The sequence below is a fragment of the Carassius auratus genome, chromosome 14 (assembly GCF_003368295.1).
Source record: "Carassius auratus strain Wakin chromosome 14, ASM336829v1, whole genome shotgun sequence".
In the NCBI taxonomy this organism is placed as follows: Eukaryota; Metazoa; Chordata; class Actinopteri; order Cypriniformes; family Cyprinidae; genus Carassius; species Carassius auratus.
The window spans coordinates 11,552,405-11,572,969 of NC_039256.1; the positions used below are offsets into that span (position 1 = coordinate 11,552,405).

General features: G+C 36.0%; 1 protein-coding gene across 2 annotated transcripts in view; it reads left to right on the forward strand.

The window, feature by feature from the left end:
• Nucleotides 1–7,447: 7,447 nt before the first annotated feature.
• Nucleotides 7,448–20,565, forward strand: part of LOC113113619 (protein diaphanous homolog 1-like) — a 94,903-nt gene continuing 81,785 nt past the window's right edge. The window contains exons 1-11 of one of the 2 annotated variants that reach the window (XM_026279927.1): nt 7,448–7,640; nt 8,936–9,091; nt 10,376–10,477; nt 10,949–11,079; nt 11,162–11,245; nt 11,475–11,544; nt 11,631–11,770; nt 13,951–14,056; nt 14,167–14,277; nt 14,396–14,514; nt 15,408–15,524. In XM_026279927.1, coding sequence (XP_026135712.1) covers nt 8,954–9,091; nt 10,376–10,477; nt 10,949–11,079; nt 11,162–11,245; nt 11,475–11,544; nt 11,631–11,770; nt 13,951–14,056; nt 14,167–14,277; nt 14,396–14,514; nt 15,408–15,524 — 1,118 coding nt within the window. In that variant the 5' untranslated portion in view covers nt 7,448–7,640; nt 8,936–8,953. The remainder of the gene's footprint in view (nt 7,641–8,935; nt 9,092–10,375; nt 10,478–10,948; nt 11,080–11,161; nt 11,246–11,474; nt 11,545–11,630; nt 11,771–13,950; nt 14,057–14,166; nt 14,278–14,395; nt 14,515–15,407; nt 15,525–20,565) is intronic. The other variant, XM_026279929.1, reaches the window with a different exon arrangement.

The window sequence follows — 20,565 nt, forward strand, 5'->3', positions numbered from 1 at the left end:
TGACATACATGCATATATGTGAAGCAGCAACATGTGGGACACAGCGTGTGTGTTTTCTTGTTTGTTGCTTAAATCTTTGATGATTTACTGATTACAAATTTGACTCCAGAATTAGCTAATTAAGACACAATCTCATTTTAAACAATCATTTTGATTAGTCTTAAATTATTCTGCAGTTATCAATGGTCATGTATTCCTGTAGCTATTACACAATGTTTGCATGTCTCTGGCTGCAGTGAAATTCCCTTTGACCTACAATCTCTCATTAACAGACAGATTAATCTGTCTAATCTCTCTCTCTCTCTCTCTCACACACACACACACACACACACACACTGACAGGTGTATTAGGTGGAGTGTGTGAACGTCTGGTGTTTGTTTGGCTGTTTGGTGTGTCTGAAGAGTTTCATTTGTGTTTGACTTACTGAATGTGAATCAAACTCTGATTAATGGAGCCAAGTGTGACCTTTGTGTTGCTTGAGCACGCACACACACACACACGCACACACACTGTCTGAATGGCTTTCTGTGTGAGTTTTAACGCAGCAGATTTTCTGTATTGATGAGACACACAGGCTTGCAAATATTAAGAATACATGCAGAATATTAAGTGTGTTTGTGCTACTTTGAATCTGTAGTTTAACAAAATGCATGCTTCTCATAAATTGAAGTAGTTAACCTAGAAATGATTCTGGCTGCATGATCAATTAAACAAAAAACAAACAAACAAAACTAAATCCTGAAATGTCTTGGTGGAAATTTGGGTCACTTTAACATATATTTGGGAATGCAACATGCACCAAGGGTCGTCCTAATCTAAAAAAAGAAGTGTTTATCAACAAAAAAGAATCTTAAAGGGCTCCCTGCAGTTTTCATAAGTTTAAAAGAAATGTAAGAAATTAAGGCATAAATATTAGTATTTTAATTTTACAGTATGTAAAATAAAACTATTATAATTTTTCTAAAAAAAAAATGTTTTACAGTGAAATATTACAAAAGGTTATTAATGTTCTTTTTTATTGCATGTGGTAGTAGTAATTGTAATAATAATCACTACTAGTTATAAAAAATTCTTAGGTAATATTGCATAAATATTAAATGATAATAAATACATGTATAATCATACAGGTTTGCAATAACATGATTGTAAATGAAAGATGACAGAATTTGTATTTTTGGATGAACCTTTCCTTTAAGAGAGTGTGTTTTAGTTAGTTGTTAGAGTTGAATGGAAAACAGTAGCAGACAATAATGATGTGAAATGACAGACACTGTTGGATCATTGAATCTGTTTTTTGAACCATTATGAAAATGAAGCGTTTTACTAAGGCAAACTGGCCCAACAGATTGATTTGTGGACTTTTAAATTGGATGCTGTGTGTTAGATTATTGTCTCGGATTGTTTACAGTTTCACACAGAATACAGTGTTGTATTGTTTTGTTTTATCATGAAGATACATTTATAAACTTTCTTTTAACTATTTTTGCCAGAAGAGATATTAGATTTTTTACACCATCTGAGATATTGTCACACAACTCACAGAACAACACTTCTCAGCTGTGAATGTGAACAAACCAGGGTTTATGTGTGCCGTTATCTGTCACATTGTGCAACATCTGATGCACTAAAAGCATAGTATTTATGTCCCCAACTGTTATTCAAATGAATGCAAACACACACACACTTGATCATGTGTCAGTTACGCCTCGTGTCTGAATGTTCAGAAAGAATAAAGACAAGTTTAGAAGTTTGGTTTTTGGTTTTGTAATGTGGACTGGGGTTGTTTGAGTTAAAGGGATGCCTTTGTTTTCATTGCTAGTCACTACCACACACTCTTACCCACACGCTCATCTAACTGTATGTCCCTGTTGGTCAGTGGTTGGTCATTATGTGGTCATTATTGAATTAAATGCCTCTGACATCAGTTCCTTTTCCTGTCACTGATAACAGAGGGAATTTTCTCAAACTCAAGTTCTCCTTTTAGTTTTAGCCTGGCTGAACCAGGATTATTATAGTCAACAAAAACCGTAAAAGATGTAATTAATAAACAAACTGGGAAAAAAAAAGTCTAGACATTTAAAAAATAAATTTCAAATAAATGATAAAAAACACGACAAAATTATAATGGATAATATTAAATAATAAAGTTATTTAAAATGTTTAATATAATGAAACTATGAAACTTTTATTTTTATTATTATTATTGTTGTTTTATTTCAGTTAAGTTTCAGTTTTTGTTTGTTCACAGATGCTTTTAATAGTTTTTGTTTCGGTTAACTATAATAACCTGGGAGTTAAATGTTCAGCTCTGTTATTTTGTGGAGTTTTCATTGCGAGTCATTGTTTTGTTTTTGTTTTTCTTGAGTGATAAATCCCCTCCCCAAAAAAAATTCCCGCTGCTCTGGGATGCACAACCTTCATGTTTCATAGTTGATTAATTAGGTTTGTTTTACATTTAGTCATTTTGCAGACGCTTTTATCCAAAGCAACTTACAATTGGGGATACACAAAGCGATACCTCTTAAAGAGGCAAACAGACACAGGAAGTGCTTATAATAACACGTTTTAAACATTGTTCAGAAAAGTACAAGCTAGAAAGTTTGTTGTTCTGGTAACCTCATTAACCGCCTCCCAAACAGGGTTGCTGGGGTGACAGGAAGTGTTGTTTGTTTGGTTTTGAAGGAATGGGTTTGTACTCTTGACTAAATGAAATTCATCAGAAGCTCCTCGCCGAGGGTCAGTCCATTGTCAGTGTGTGTGTAGCAGGTGCTTATTCACGCGTGTAACCGTTCCTCTGCGTCCAGCCAAGCGTTATCACAGAGAGCACGTTACTGTGAGCAGAGGAAGCGGACTAATTTAGCTTAAAGGACTTCCTGTTGTCATGTCGAGTCACTCAAACTGTATACTATACAGTTATTCTGAAGTGTCAGTCAGTCTGGTTCTTTTCTGTAGTGTTTCGTTTCTTGTCATCATTCTCTGCAATGTGTCTGACTGATTGACTGGTGAACAGTAAGGGTGAATCTGATGTGTCAAGGTCATATTTCCACACACACACACACACACACACATTATGCATTTATGATGTGTATGTGTACATATGTATGTATGTGTATATGGACACACCTTCTCATTCAAAGAGTTTTATTTATTTTCCTGGCTATGAAAATTGTAAAGTCACACTGAAGGCATCAAGGGCTATTTGAGCAAGAAGGAGAGTGATGGGGTGCTGCGCCTGATGACCTGGACTCCACAGTCACCAGACCTGAACCCAGTCGAGATGGTTTAGGGGTGAGCTGGACCGCAGACAGAAGGGAAAAGGGTCAACAAGTGCTAAGCATCTCTCGGGGAACTCCTTCAAGACTGTTGAAGACCATTTCAGGTGACTACCTCTTGAAGCTCATCAAGAGAATGCCAAGAGTGTGCAAAGCAGTAATCAAAGCAAAAAAAAAAAAAAAAAACTCTTTAAATGAGAAGGTGTGTCCAAACTTTTGGTCTGTACTGTATGTGTGTGTGTGTGTGTGTGTGTATGTGTATATATATATATATATATACTAGGGGTGTAACGGTTCACAAAATTCACGATTCGGTTCGATACGATACACTGATGTCACGGTTCGGTACGTTTTAGATACAGCAAAATGTAAAAACATCTCAACTTTTCAGAATGCAGCAAGCGCACCGCTGGTCATGTGACAAGAACTAACCAATCAGCTTCATCCTTTCCCGTAACAACGTTGAAAGCTCAGCTAAGATGAAGGAACAGCTGATCATAGTTGTATATGGATTGCAATTTTGAAATAAATTTAGTCGCAGAGCTTGCCTACTGCAAGCGATTTTTAGAGCTGCAAATCCATTTATCCTTTGCTGAAATTTCCGCGTCTCATGGAGAGAGCACGTCATTGTTGCTTAGCAAAGGCAGACGCCTCAGGGGTGCTTCTGCCCGAGTGCTTTGGAAAGGAGGAGAAAGACGCGCCTAGCGTTTTCCACGTGTTTTTAGGCGTGATATGTGAACGGCCCCTAAGGCGCTCGCTCACTCAGCACGCGCTGAAGGCTCGTTGCAAAATGTCGAATGCATTTAACAGACCAGAAATATAAGATCCTCCAACAACCAACATGTTTGGTGTTTGGGTGCACTTTGGTTTCCCTGTAAGCTATAGTGGTGATGATAGAATGAATGGTAAATAGTAAGGTCTCATATCCGCGGCTATAACATAAATGTAACGTAAATGTAGCCTACCAATCGCAGCGGTGATATCTTTTGCCCTGTTTGAGTCCATTGGAAATGTCTGTATAAATGCTGTGGGGATAGTTTGTTGCATGTATGTTTCTCCTCTTTTTCGTCTTTTCCCAGATACTGACACACTAAGGTGATGTCGGCGTAAATGAGTTGACATGTTTTCCCGCTGTTTTTTTTTTTTTGTATTCCCGCTGGTGTACCCTATTGTCATGCGACATACCGTTGTTGTTTTTTTTTAATCCACCACTCTCTTGCCATCAACATGGCTTACAGGGAATTTCCAAAGTGCACCCAAACACCAGACCTGTTGGTTATTGGAGGATCTTCTTTTTCTGGTCTGTTAAACGCATTGGCCATTTTGCAACGAGCCTTCAGCGCATGCTGAGTGAGCGAGCGACTGACTGAGTAGCCTAACATAAACATATAAGTTGGTGTTTTTTTCTTCTTCGGGGGTGTCAGGTGCGTTGCCTGTTACGTCGTTTGGGTTATTGGGCTACCTTGTTGAACGCATATCATTATATTTCCCTTTTTCTTTTTCTTTTTTTCTTTTTTATATAATTAATTAGTCCAACGAACCGTTCGGTACATAATGCGTACCACGTACCGAACCGAAAGCCTCGTACTGAACGGTTCAATACAAATACGCGTTTTGTTACACCCCTAATATATATATATATATATATATATATATATATATATATATATATATATATATATATATACATAAAAATGCAAATCAGTATATTTTGATCATGTGACACTGGAGTATTGCTGCTGAAAATTCATATTAAATCTCAGGAATAAATTACATGTGATAATCACATAGAAAAAACAGTTATTTAAAAATGTATATTTCATAGTATGACTTTTTTTGTGTGTATTTTTGATCAAGTAAATGCAGCCTTGTTGAGCATGAGAGAAATCTTACTGAGACCAAATTTTCTTCATAAAAAGAAATGTTTGTTTGATTTGTACTGCAGTGCAGAGAAACATAGGCATGCTTTTGTGACATTGACTGTATTTTTGAGTTTATATTAAGATAACAGTAATATCAGGACTAGGACTGTTATACTCATGGACAAATTCAACTTTCTGACCTATTAAATGATTTTATCCTGCAGTTTTGTTCCCTATATCGACTGAAACAATGCTCTGCTAGTGTGTGTGTGTGTGTGTGTGTGTGTGTGTGTGTGTTCTAAATCTAGCTTTTGCATGTGTGTCTGTCTTCATGACACTTCCTGTGAGCACTTTGTGCAGGAAGTGGCTTGTCACACTTTAACAGGCGTGTCTGGTGGGGCCCGAATTATGACATCAGTTCAACACACACACACACACACACACACACACACACACACACACTCCCCAGGCTTCAATTAGCAAACCTAAATGGACATTTGTCTCCATGGATACCAAGCAGACAGAAATTATACACACAAGTATGCTCATATCTGTGACTATTTTTAGAAGGGGATGTGAAATGCAGGTGCTTTCACACACACACACACACACACACACACACACACACACACACACACTTGTATAACTTACATAAATCTGAATGTATGTTATGGGTGACTGGTTTACTTGAATCTAATGCGTGAGGTCATATTAAGATGACACTGATGAATGTTCTGGCTCCATATGTAAAGTGTGTGTCTAAAGGAAATAATTCTGTTCAATTCAATTGCAGATGTTTATCCGTTATTGATATTTTGTCTTATGCTGTTCTGTGTTTTCACTGTGTGTGTGTGTGTGTGTGCGCTTATATTAAGTGTGTGGGTGTGTCTTGGTGATTTTGTGGGTGTAGCTGTAAAGAATTAACTTTTTATTGAGTTTGAGTGTGTTTCTGAGTAACTGAGAGAATCAGTTATATTTTTAAAACATGTGTCATAGTTTGAACACACACACACACACACACACACATGAGTAGTTGGATCTGAGTATCTGAGAGCAGGAGGTTGAGTGAGTTTTGGGATGATGATGGTCACTCCACACCGTTACCTAGAGTTTGTTGACTTCTGGTGAAGTCAGTGGACAGCTGGCATTCTGTTTATTATTGTACATTTGTCTTTTTATTATTTTCAAAATGTTTTTTTTTTTATTAACTTTTTTATTTAATAATAATTTAATATATTTGTATTACATTTTTATTTTAAAATTACATTAATTTAAATAAAATTAAATGTATGCATTCAGGCTGTCGGGGGAATCGAACACCCAACCTTGGTGCTCTACCAATTGAGCTACAGGAACACTATTTTATTTTGTTATTTTATGTTGTTAATGCGCGGTTATTTTATTTTGTCAGGTTATGTTATATGTTTTATGTTATAACATATAACATGTTAATGTTTTGTTATTTTGTTTTGTTATAACAACCTGGTTACGTTTTATATGTTGTTTTATGTTATAACATATAACATATGTTTACATTTTTTGTTATATGCTATATGTTTTATGTAATAACATATAACATATTTACATTTTGTTATGTTTTATAACATAACATATGTTTATGTTTTGTTATAACATATGTTTACGTTTTATGATATATGTTATGTGCATGACAGAACCACACTGGCAGTATCAGTGTTTCCAGCGTAGATGTTGACAGTGGGAAATAGTGAAAATGAAAACAATGAAATGAAAAGTGAAATAAAAATAGCAATTGCCATTTAGTTCCATTACAAATGTATCTGTAGTACATTATTAAAATAACTTATGTTAAAACAAATAATCTATATATTGATATATAGTGATATTTTGATATTTCTATATCTCTCTGTGGCGATATGAGTATTTCATGTACACATACCTGTGACAATGTTACCTGCATTTCTGTGCCACGGGTCATGTGACCCCTGCTGGTTTTGTTTTGTGAGGTCAAAGGTCATGTCTCTTAAGCATTCCATGGCCTCAAATAACGTTTGGAGAATGAGCATTGTTTTGATTGGTCACCATAGAAACGCCTGTTTATAAGCAGGTGACTCTTGATTTTCTGGGAAGGGGAAGTTATGTGCTTATGTTTATTTGCAGAGCTGCTCTGCCCTCGTGTGGCAGGATTATGCATGTGCAATATTTATTTATTTTCCCCTCCAAATTGTGGAGCCCTACAGTGTAATCTCCATTTAACTGTAAAAGTTTAAAGTTTTTAGAAAATGTGAAGTGATTTTTTTTTTCTGTATCAAATTCAATAATATAGAAATTATATTGCATTAATATAGTTTAGGAATAGATTCTGATTAGTTTATGGCCCAGGATGTCTTTCTTTTTATATTTCTTCTTCCTACTCTTTTTTTCCACCCCCCTCTATCTCTTACAGTTGTCTTTCTCTGTATTTAGTGTTGATTTTTCTCTTTCCTGCTCCCTGTACAGACTCTCAAACGGCTGATTCCTGATGAGGTAGGTGCACACACCTGTGTTCTGTGTGTTTTAACACTTCCCCGTCTCTCTGTCACCTCGCCACTGTCCCCACGACCTTTAACCCTGCACCATGTGTCTGTAGCGCACACTTTGCCACACGCCCGCCGTCACCCTTCTGACCACGGCTGACCTCAGATCAGTGTTTGTGTATCAGAAACTGATCTGATGTCAGCGCTCAGCGACTCTCACACACTCCCACTCCTGTCACAGCCAGAGGAAGTGTGTGACATCACGCTCACATGTGTGTTTGTGTATGTCTGAAGAGTTGTCATGATGTTTCAGCAGCGGGCCAAATTGAAACTTGCATCTTGCCAGATGTCTATAGATTCATATTTGTATCAAGCAGGATCATGTAATGAACACAGTCTACACACAAGACTCATATATTAAGATTAATAGAGCAGCTGCTAACAATATAATTAAGCTTTTTCAATACTGAACCAGTCAGACCAATACTAAAAAAATTATATTTCTGATTAACAAATTAATTACCTTATTTTATTTACTTACTCGCTTACATTTTTACTTGACATGCTTGCTTGCTTTTTATCGTTTTTGTTGTTGTTGTTTATTTATTTTTTTAAGTAAAAAATGCCCAGATTCAAATGTATTCAGATTGGTTATTTGGATCAACAATATTTTGTAGATCTGTTCATTTATGAAATTTTCTTTTAAATAAATAAGAATATGTTATGGTAAATATTTTTGAATCCATTAGCTTCTTTAAAAATACATATTTAATCATTGTCAATCAATCAATAAAAAAGCCAATCAATCTAAATGTTTTTTTTTAAATTAAAAATAGTGTCATGTCCAAATAATTTGTAAATCAAGATGTTTTTTTCTTTTAAAGGATGAGGTTTTCATAGATAATAAATTCTGCCATATTTATTTTATTTTTTTTATGTATCTCTGATACATTGTGTAGTTTTTGCATTTAAAAAAACAGGCAAAATAGTATAGTTTTAGGCTGTCAGCCTTTATGATCAGCTATAATAAAGACACATCTGATTATTGAGGAGATGTTCTATATCAGCTGCTGCTGTTTTGTATTGAATGTGATGGAGGATGTGTGAGATAAGACTCGATGAGATACAAATATAAAGACAGTTAAAATTGAGAGGATATCATTGTTCCCAGCTGAAATACTGGTGCACACTGCACCGTCTTTGGTTAATGCAGTAGGTCATTTGAGTCCATACATGCTAAAACCCCATTTAGTATGTTCTTGCTGTGTTCTGAGCATTGACCTTTGACCTTTGACCCTGTGTCAGCTGGAGCGCTTCACCAGCATGCGGACGAAGAAGGACAAGTCAGGCACGATGGGAAACAGACACTCGTCAGCCGCCCAGTATGAAGTGCCATCCCAGAGTTCCTCGCTGAACGAGCTGCCAGACGAGTCTGTGCTGGAGCTGTTTGAGCAGATGTTGGTGAGTGAGTGTGTGTGTGTTCGTGTACCCATAAGTGAGCTTAACCTGTCAACATCTCCATAAACCCCATTTTAGACACTTTCTCATTTGTAAAACCGGTAAATAAAGATTTTCTTGCAACTGAAAAAAAAAAAAAAAAAAAAAAAAAAAAATATATATATATATATATATATATATATATATATATATATTGTGACGAGTCAGCTGCCTCCTCCCTGATTATCACCGGCACCCCGTCCTAAATCGCCGCCCTTCACCAGGCTCCCGACTGGAGTGGGTGTGTGAGAGGAGGGGCGCTGGACGAGTCAGGGCTGGCGGCGTGTGATGGGGCACACCTGATGTGAATGGAGCCTCATCCCCGCCGCTGTTTAAAAGCCCAACGCGCCTCTCCTCAGGAGACCGGTCTCTTCCCCGTGCATGCACACTGGTGTCCTCGTGGGTCCAGGAAGGGTGCGTTGAGGGACTCCCGCGCCACCAAGACGTGAGCTGCCGGACCCGCGATCCGGATGGGAACCGCACCCGTATACACGGCCGACGGGCCAGGATGCCGGGCCGTCCATCCCCTACCAGCGCCGCGGCCAACGAGAGAGACGCGGCCGCTAGGAGAAGCCGCCGCCCCTCGCGCCCCGGACCAAGGAGGGGAGCGCGTGCGGCCGCCGGACTCCGCCCCTTGCCTGGACCCTTCCTTGATGAACACTGCCCGACCTACACAAATCCCGCAGCACGACGAGGACACCAGATTCCCTGTTATTTTGGACACTTTCCCCCTTTGGCCACTTTTATTCCCTTTGTTTTATGATTTCTGTTAATAAAAGCCTCTCCGAGGCCTGACGCCACGCCCACTGTGTCTGTCTTGTGCTCCTCCCGTGACAATATATATATATAAAACATGCATTCATTAACACTCATTTTAGTTGGATCTATTAATTTATCTTTTTTATTTGAATTAAATAATTTCCTGCTAAAGTAAATTCACTTAAAAACACTAATTAATTGAAACACTAATTTAGTGGGGTATTTTAAAAATATGAAAAACGGCAAAACGAATGGCATTAAAAACAATATATAATATAAATATAATAATATCAATAATATAAATATGACATATTTCATGACAATTACAAATGATTTAAATGATTACATTCATATTCACAATAAACACCCTTTTTGTTTGGATCTGTGAATTAATTTCAAATAAAATAACAAAAAATGAAAAGGTAATCTGAAATAAAGGCAATATTTTCTCTATGTTGTCCTTAACAAATCTCTTGTGTCTGTCTGCAGGTGGATATGAATCTGAACGAGGAGAAGCAGCGGCCGCTGAGGCAGAAGGACATCGTCATCAAGAGAGAGATGGTGTCTCAGTACCTGCACACCTCCAATGCTGTAAGAATCAGCACGTCTGCTGTAGACCAGTCTCACAGACGTCCTGTCTGAATCTGAATCCATCAGTGAATCTGAAGCACAATCTGCTTTTACTAGGATCCTCTTTTATTAACCCAGTCAGACCAACACCGATAAAATAATACACATTTATGTATTTATTTCAAACTTTACTTCTAGTTCAGTATGACTTAGAAATATGGTATTTGAAGTAGAAATATGAAATTCACCACAGTACAGAAGTGTCTAAATTGTCCTTTTGAACTAGGGATAGTGTTAATACTTTGATTCAAAGTGACGGTGAAAAGAGAAATGTTACGAAACATTTCTATTTTTAAATAAATGCTGATCTTTTGGACCGTCAATTCTGCAAGATGAAAACGTCTGCTCAATGCATGGCGTGTAAAGGTTGAATCCGCAGCATTAATGTACTGTATGAAGAGTGCACTCTTTGACCCTCTGTGTGTGTTTCAGGCTAAGAGTCAGAAGGAGAGCTCGAAGTCAGCGCTGATATACATCCAGGAGCTGAAGACCGATCCGAGAGACGCGCAGTTACTGAGCTGCCTGGAGTCCCTGCGTGTGTCATTAAACAACAACCCCGTCAGGTACACACACACACACACTCTTACAGTACAGTCAAGTGTTTCTATGTGTCTGATATCAGCTAATCGTGTGTGTGTGTTTCAGCTGGGTCCAGACGTTTGGAGCCGAGGGTTTGGCTTTGCTTCTGGCATTCCTCAAGAAACTTCAAGACGAGAGAGAAGAACCTGTGTATGACATAAATACAGTACACACACATTCATATACACACACACACATATAATCCAGTAGGATTTACAGGGTTAGTGTTTTTATACTAATATACTATGTTAATGTATTAGCCAATTAGCATCCAGGATCACAGCAATCCATGTTATAATATGCAAATGATTTGAAGATGCACCTTAAGCATGATGATGTGATTTGTCTCTCTCTCTCTCTCTCTCTGTGTGTTTGACAGGAATGCTGGGATTGGTGTGAAGTGTCAACATGAGATCATTCGATGTCTCAAAGCGTTCATGAACAACAAGGTCAGAGCAGATCTGAGCTCGTACTGTAATACAGACGGTGGAAGCTGTTCTTGATGTGTCTCTCTCCATCTGTCTGTCTCTCTCAGCACGGTCTCAAAGACATGCTGACGTCAGAAGAAGGAATCCCTCTCCTCGTCCGATCCATCAATCCTAAAGTCCCGCACATGATGGTGGATGTAGTCAAACTGCTGTCTGCCATCTGTATCCTGGAGCATCCGGGGAACACGTGAGTGTGTGTGAAGCTGTGTTCAGATGGCATTTCAGTAGCCACGCAAGCTCTGAAAGTGTCTATTAGACGCCCAAGAACAGAAATCATATTACCACAGCTGAAACATCAATACTGTCACCGTTTACCACGACTGATCACCATTTACTGTAAGACAGTAGATCTGCACAAATAAATATTTCACAAATAAAACTAGTATTTTGTTTAAAAATTGTTATTTATTATATATTTTCTATTATATTGTTATATCTTCTTTTCATTTTAATTGTAGTTAATGTTTTAGTAGTATAGTTTTTTTGTCATTTCAAATTATTTGTCTATTATTTGTATATATATATATATATATATATATATATATATATATATATATATATATATATATATATAGAATGTGAAGTTTTTTTTTTATCACCATTAACATTTTATCATATTAGGTTTTAGCCGACTGAGATTGTCTCAATAAACTTTAATTTAGTTCATTATTTTTTTTTGTGAATTCGACGTAAAGCTGAAATAAAATAAAATAAAACACAAATATTAGATGAAAACATTCTGAAAATACTGAGTGAGCTGAAATGAATTAAAGTGCTATATTCATGGAAATGAATTAAAAGTGTTATAGAAATATATAGAAACATAAAAAAATGACAAAAGCACACACAAAAGTAATGAACGAGAATGAAAAATATCAATATAAAAATACATAAACATAAAGCTCTTTCAAAATATAAATAAATACTATAAAATAATTTCTTTATATTTTGATTGAGCTTATTTATTTATTGTTTATAATTTATTTTTTACATCAATACTGTTAGTAGACATTATATAACAGAAATTAATTACAGATTAGCTTGTATATTTTGTCAATATACAGTGGGGATCGAAAGTTTGGGCACCCCTTGCAGAATCTGTGAAAATATGAGTAATTTTCAAAAAAATAAGAGAGATCATACTAAATGCATGTTATTTAGTACTGTCCTGAGTAAGATATTGTACATAAAAGATATTAACATTTAGTCCACAAGACAAAACAAATGCTGAAATTATTAAAATAACCCCACTCAAAAGTTTGGGAACCCTTGGTTCTTAGTACTGTGTTCTGTTACCTGATGATCCTCGGCTGTCTTTCTGTTTTGTGATGGTTGTGCATGAGTCCCTTGTTTGTTCTGAACAGTTAAACTGAGCAGCGTTCTTCAGAAAAATCTTTAAGGTCCTGCAGATTCTTCAGTTTTCCAGCATCTTTACATATTTGAACCCTTTCCAGCAGTGACTTTATGATTTTGAGATGCATCTTATCACACTGAGGACATTTGAGGGACTGAAACACAACTATTAAAAAAGATTCAAACATTCACTGATGCTCCAGAAGGAAACAAGATGCATTAAGAGCTGGGGGGTGAAAACTTTTGGAATTTGAAGATCAAGGTAAAATGTACTTAATTTGTGTACCGGGAAACATACAAGTATCTTCTGTTGCTTACGAAGGGCAGAACTAAATGGAAAACAATTATAGTTCAACAAAATAAGAAAAATTTGGCCATCTTCATTGTGTTCAAAAGTTTTCACCCCAAGGGTTCCCAAACTTTTGAGTGGGGTTATTTTAATAATTTCAGCAATTTTTTTGTCTTGTGGACTAAATGTTAATATATTTTATGTACAATATCTTACTCAGGACAGTACTAAATAAAAAATAACATGCATTTAGTATGATCTCTCTTATTTTTTGAAAATTACTCATATTTTCACAGATTCTGCAAGGGGTGCCCAAACTTTCGATTAGTTCCCCACTGTATATTAGTTTTCATCAACAGTTAAATAATGTACAAAAACGGATATGATTTTCATATTAATAATATCAAACATAATAAACAAATACAAATATTTTATTTGATTAAAAATAAATGATATACAAAAGGTAATGTCAAACTTGATAAAGAAATATTACAAATAAAAGCAAAACAAAAGTTTGTTTCATTCTTTTAGCTAAAAATCTCCCCAAAGCTTTCAGTTATCATTCTGACTCGCATTCAGTAAAAACTAAAAGGTGTTAATTGGTCACCCAAAAAAAACGAGCACAGATGAGATTTAAGTGCTAGAGCAGAGAGGGAAGACTTGAGGATGCTTTGAAGACAAACCTCAACAGATTCCTCTTTAAATGATCTTTGTGTGTGTTTCAGTCATGAGCGAGTTCTGGAGTGCATCACTGAGCAGGCTGAAGAGCAGGAGATCGAGAGGTTCCAGCCGCTGCTGTCCGGGATGAGTAAAAACTCCATCACGCTCAAGGTAAAACACTGGCACGTGACTCTCCAGAACACAGGCTGCTGATGCCATGCCATGACACTGATGTGTGTGTGTGTGTGTGTGTGTGTGTGTGTGTGTGTGTGTGTGCGCAGGCCGGCTGTATGCAGCTGATCAACGCTCTCATCAGTCGAGTGGAGGAGCTGGACTTCAGGATCCACCTGAGATCAGAGCTCATGAGACTGGGACTCAAAGACATGCTGAAGGTCCTCAAACACACCAAAAACTGATGAAATTTAAAGTTCATCTGTCTAACTCATCACTAATTTATTTAATGGCACAGTCCGTTTCAGTTTGACTTAGATTCTGGGTTTGTGTGTGTAGGAGGTGAGGTCGATAGAGAACGAGGAGCTCAAGGTTCAGTTGCAGGTGTTTGAAGAACAAGCTGATGAAGACTCTGAAGATCTTCGCTCCCGGTTGGACGACGTTCGTCTTGAGATGGAATATCCTTTACTGCTGACTTTAATCTGTCTAAGACGCTTCTGAAGAGCTTTAGATTCGATGCTGGGGTGTGTAGATTTGTTATTTTTTACGTTGCTGGTTTAATGTTGTTTTGAATCTGGTTGTAGTTCAGAAACTGGCCACCAGGTGTCTCAAAAGTGCAGAATCATTATTACAAGCTGAGGCTTGTACTCCATAAAAAAAAAAAACAAAAAAAAAATGTTTTCCCATTTGAAGACGTTTCATAAAAGAGGTATTTTACATTTAGTAGGCATAGCTAAAAAAATTTAAAAAAAAAATCCTGGACTGGTTTTGTTCAAGAAGTCTCAGTTAACATTGGAAGTGGGCTATAAATACAAAATATATCGAGATGCAGAGATTTTAAATCTAATTTGTCCACCAGGTGTCATCAGAAAGTCTAAACTGGCTCTTGTGTTAATGTCAAATGCAAAAGATGAACAGCTAGAGGAAAAAAGTACAGTTTAATCTAACAATTTATTTGAAAGTTGCATCATTTTATAGTCTTTGAGTTGAATGAGATATAATCACTTTTATCATTAATTAATTTCAGGTTTTAATTTAATTTATAGTAAATTTATCTACTTTGGCCATTTTTAACAATCTGTTTTAATAAGTATTTCTAAAAGATTTGTATTGTATTTTAATGAAGTCTTAGATTGTCAAATGATTTTAGTACTTGAGACTTACTGTTCCCCCAGGGAACATTTCTAATTTTCATTTCGATATTTTTTTCATCAAACATATTATTTTTTATTAATATTTTCTTAAACAGGTTTCGTTTTAGTTTCCAATAATGAGAATGCTGGCCAGATGTATTTTCAGTCATGGAAGGTTTTGTGTTTTTGTGGTTGTTGTTCTTTAACTCTGTCGTCACCGATGTGACTGAAGTCTTCCAGATCTTGCTGAACACTGTGAAGGACTCTAAAGCCGAGCCTCTCTTCCTGTCTCTGCTGCAGCATCTGCTGCTGGTTCGAAACGACTACATGGCCAGGTACGAGCCTCGCAGTGACCTTTAACCCCGTCAGAAAACTTCACAGGTCACAACTGAATTTTCAGCCAGTTGATGCGTGCTATATTGATGAAACCGTGGCTGACAACTTGACATGCTTATACAAGCGTGAGCTTGAGAGGTTATTTGACTGTCAATCAATGATGTTACAGCTGTCAACTGCTCTCAGCTCATGAGACATGGCAGAAAGTGATGTTACTGTGTCCTTGCAGTGCAAGAAAAACACCTGTCGAAACTTTGGACAGGTGAAGGAAGGGAAGACAAAAACCTGAATTGAATAAAAAAGCACAACCAGACAGAACACACGGGGGTCAGACGCAATACACAAGTCCAGTGTGCTCCCTATCTGTCTGCTGTCTACATAGGCAACATAATAAATGAAAGGAATATATTGAACTCTCTTCATTAACTAGCTTAGATAATAACCGTACTGTTCTCAGGGATTGTCTTCCTCATGGAGGATGAATTTAAGGTTGTGTAATTCTACTATTTACTGATTCCAGCTGTCTTTGAGTGGCTTGACTTTCTGTAGGTTGTGGAACAGAGCTCATGTCTTTATTTGGGGTTAACTGTGGCAGTGGTTATGAGTGTAATGGAGTTAGAGAAGAGGAATGATTTCAGTGTCCTGTCTGTACAGACATTATTGGATCTGCTCCTGTTGTGTGTACGTGACAATTTCAGAGTCGCATCTCGTTGCAAATACAGTGAACCCCAAACACGGACTGTGTGAAGATAGACCAGGAAGTGATCACTCGTCCAAAAATGCTAATTATATCACTGTATAATTTTATTTTATTTCTATTTTAGTTTTCTGGTTTTATATTTGCATTTGAAATTTTAAATATGCATTTTGTGATTTGGACATTTTTATTATTATTAATAATAATAATAATAATAAAATACAGAAAAAAACGTAATATTGTGAAATATTATTACAACTTACAATAATAGTTTTCTATTTGAATATACTTTAAAAAATAATGTATTCCAGTGAAGCAAAGCTGAATTTTCAGCATCATTACTCCAGCCTTCAGTGTCACATGTAACATCCAGTCTATCACATGATCATTTAGAAATCATTTTAATATTCTGATTTATTATGAGTGTTGGAAACGGTTCTGCTGTCTAATATATTAGATGAATAAAAAGTTAAAAAGAACTGCATTTATTCAAAATAATAAAAAAATTATAATAACATATACTCTAATAATATATTTTCTATACTATCACTTTTTATCAATTTAACATATCCTTGCTGAATAAAAGTATTGATTTTATTTAAAAATAAAGAAAAAAAATACTGACCAGTAGTGTATATTGTTATTACAAAATATTTATATTTTATTAAATATATATATATATATATATATATATATATATATATATATATATATATATATATATATATATATATATATATGTATGTATGTATGTATGTGTATATATATATATATATATATATATATATATATATATATATATATATATATATATATATATATATTATTCATCAAAGTATCCTAAAAAGTATCACATGTTCTGAAAAAATATTAAGAAGCAGAACTGTTTCCAACTTTGATAATGAATCATCATATTAGAATGATTTCTAAAGGATCATGTGATAATGATCCTAAAAATTCAGCTTTGCATCACAGAAATAAATGATAATTTAAAGTATAATATATTTAAAAACAATTCTTTTAAATTGTAATGATATATCACAATATTATATTTTTTTTCTGTATTTTTGATCAAATAAATGCAGGCTTGATGAGCAGAAGAAACTTCTTTCAAAAACATTAAAAATAGTAATGTTTCCAAACTTTTGGTCTGTATATTTAGCCTTAATATGTTCTAATTCATTCATTTTTAATTTAATTAATCATATTTGTTTTATTTTACTTTTAATTTGATATTTTATTTATTCGAGTGCATGTGATTGTCAGTAAATTTGGTTCTGGTTAGCAACAACATCCTTTTGTTTCTCCAAACCTGAATGAATGACTTCTGTGGAACATAAAAGAAGAAAAAGACTTGTTTCTTATTTGATTACAATGAACAGAAAACTTTTAAGTCTAAAAAAAAGTATGCAAAACATTCTAAAAAATATTTTGTACAACCCCAGTCCTATATTCCACATCGTCTGAAGTCATATGATAGCTTTATATGAGGAACAGACCAACATTACGCCATTATTCAAAGAAAAATTAGTACGGACCAATTTGTACAAATATTTTTTAGTTTGATTTTGTGTGAATCTGTTGATTTGATTGTGAATTAGATCATTGAGTTGGTGAAACCAGATCAATCCAGTAACATCTCACTGGAGGTACAGTTTTTCAGTAATTATAACCTATATTTTGTTCTGTTTCACTGCGTGAGTCATATGGACTGCTGTTCTGATGCTTTTACCCCAGTCTCTATTCAGTTTAACAGCATAAAAAGAGCAACCAGTGCAGTCTTTTCAGTTTTCCTTTTATGTAACACAAAAGAAAAAAGTCTTACAGGTTCGGAACATAATGAGGGTGACTAAATAGAGGCAGAATGATGATTTTTGGCTGAACTTTCCCTTTAAGAGACAAGCTCGTAGTTATTCTCATGAGTGAGTTTGAGTTTATGGATAAAGGAGGGATCCGGAGCGATGGAGGAGACGTTTGATTGATGGGCAGCAGGAGGTGGATGCGGTTGCCTCCGGCGACCAGCTCTGAATAAGAACCCAGCCACTGTATGACACCCCCGCTTCAATTAACTAGCAGACACACACAAGCATGTTCACACACACACACACGTCGGCGCATTTAAAGGTTTTCTTGGCAGAGGAATGATTGCAGTGGAGAAAAGACACATTTCTTTCAATTCTGTTTCTCTAACCTGCACGTCTAAAGTCACCCACACACACTCTTATTTTCTCTTAAAACAGCCTTTCATACACACACACACACACACACACACAGCAGAGAAGAGTTGGTGGGAGTGTGAAAAGACATGGACAGATGGAGAAAGAGTGTGTGTGTGATGGTTTGTGAACGCTTTCAGGATGTCAGACTTGTTGCTTGTTCCCTGTCTGCTCAATGTGATCCGACAGGCAGGAAATTGGAGAGCCTGTTTCTGTCCTGAGCCTGTGTGTGTGTGTGTGTGTGATGTTTGGAATGGAACGCTAGTTTACTGCACAGTATATACTGTATACTATATTTTTTATGTGGAATGTGGAATAGTATGCGGTATGAAACAGATTTTCAGATAGTACTGTAGTATGTTTTCTCTTCACTGCAAGTATAATTCCTGAATAGAATAGCTCGCCTTTTTAATTTAACTTCAAGTAGAGCTGCATGAATAATTGTTAGGATTGAGATCTTGGTCTGAAGCAGTCTTATTTCTAAATGGCAACAGTTCATATATGAAAATTAAACTCTTGTTAAACACTTTTTGAAAGGAAATTAGTGCTAGGGCTGTTGCGATAAACGCAATATCTCAATACCGCGCTATTGACAAGCAAACAGCAGAGGAATGCCAGAACCGGGTATGGGTAACACTTTATTTTACGATTACATCTATTAGTTGCTTATAAGCATGCATATTACTAGAATATTAGCCATTTATTAGTGTTAATTAAGCACATATTAATGACTTATTCTACATCCCTAATCCTACCCAATACCTAAACATGACAACTACCTTGCTCACTATTAAGAAGCAGAAAATTCATACTTTATTGAGAGAAAAGTCGTAGTTATTAATTAACAAGTGTTACCTATAAAGTGTTACCAATGAATGGTTTAAAGACTCTCAAATACAGTCCCTTGCCTGTTTCAATACTATTTGGACTCGGTTTCATTGGTTTCTGAATATGACCTCATCATATCGTAACACATACACACACAGATTATATATATATAGGCTGTATGGCCATAGTACCTCATACCGCGCTATTGAGCCACTCAGAATTACCACAAGGTAAATCCCTTCACCAGCCCTACTTAGTGCATCAAATACATATTGTGCCATTACATCGTTAGACCAGTTAGACTATTACTTAAATTAGTTATTTATTCATTCAAGAGATTCATTCACAAACACTGATTCACCCAGTAGTGAGTGAGCCATTGTATCATTCATTCAAACTGTTTTTAATTGTTTTTAATAAATGATAAATACAAAATAGATGTTTTAATAGACTTCAGCAATTACCTTTTATCTACTCCTAGTGAATAACATTAAATTTTACTAGTCCATCGAGGGGAATCATGATCTCTATTAAATAATAATAATAATAATTTATTAATTAAAGCTGCAAGCAGCGATGAACGGGCCCTCGCACCCGGGCTCACCGGCAGCGAGTGGCTTTAGTTAATAGGTGAACGGTGAGAAATATGCGTTTAAACTCATAAATATAAGTAGAATATATCAATGTTTATTCCATATATGTGCCAATCTTCCTGTTGCCAGCAGGTGGTGCTATCATTATAATGGAATATTGGCCTTTAGATGTGTTCAGGGCAGGACTTTTATCGAACAATGTGAGGTTTGGGGAGGATTGGACATTTTATCCCTGAGTTACAACAACATCCTATTTCATGGCGAAACATCGAAATTTGTCAGGCCGCCATGGACACGCCCTTTAACGAAACCTCAAGATCTTCGCAATTTAAGATCGCAAAAGGCTTTAGATTACACTGACCAAGTTTGGTGTTGATCTGAATAAATCTCTAGGAGGAGTTTGTTAAAGTCCAACCCCTGAAAATGGCCAAAACAACACTAATTTTGCAGAGAAAATTCTAAATAACTGACTTCCTGTTGGGATTCGGATTTCATACCAAGAGACTTTTTCGTAGATATTGGTATGTTACATGTGTGTACCGATTTTTGTACATGTACGTGAAACACAGCTCGAGGCGCACTCCATTTAAAGTGTATACGCACTCCGTTGAAAGTGTATAGGTGGCGCTATCGAGCCATTTTGCCACACTCTATGGAATATTGGCCTTCAGATCTGTTTAGGCCAGGACCCTTATCACACATGTGA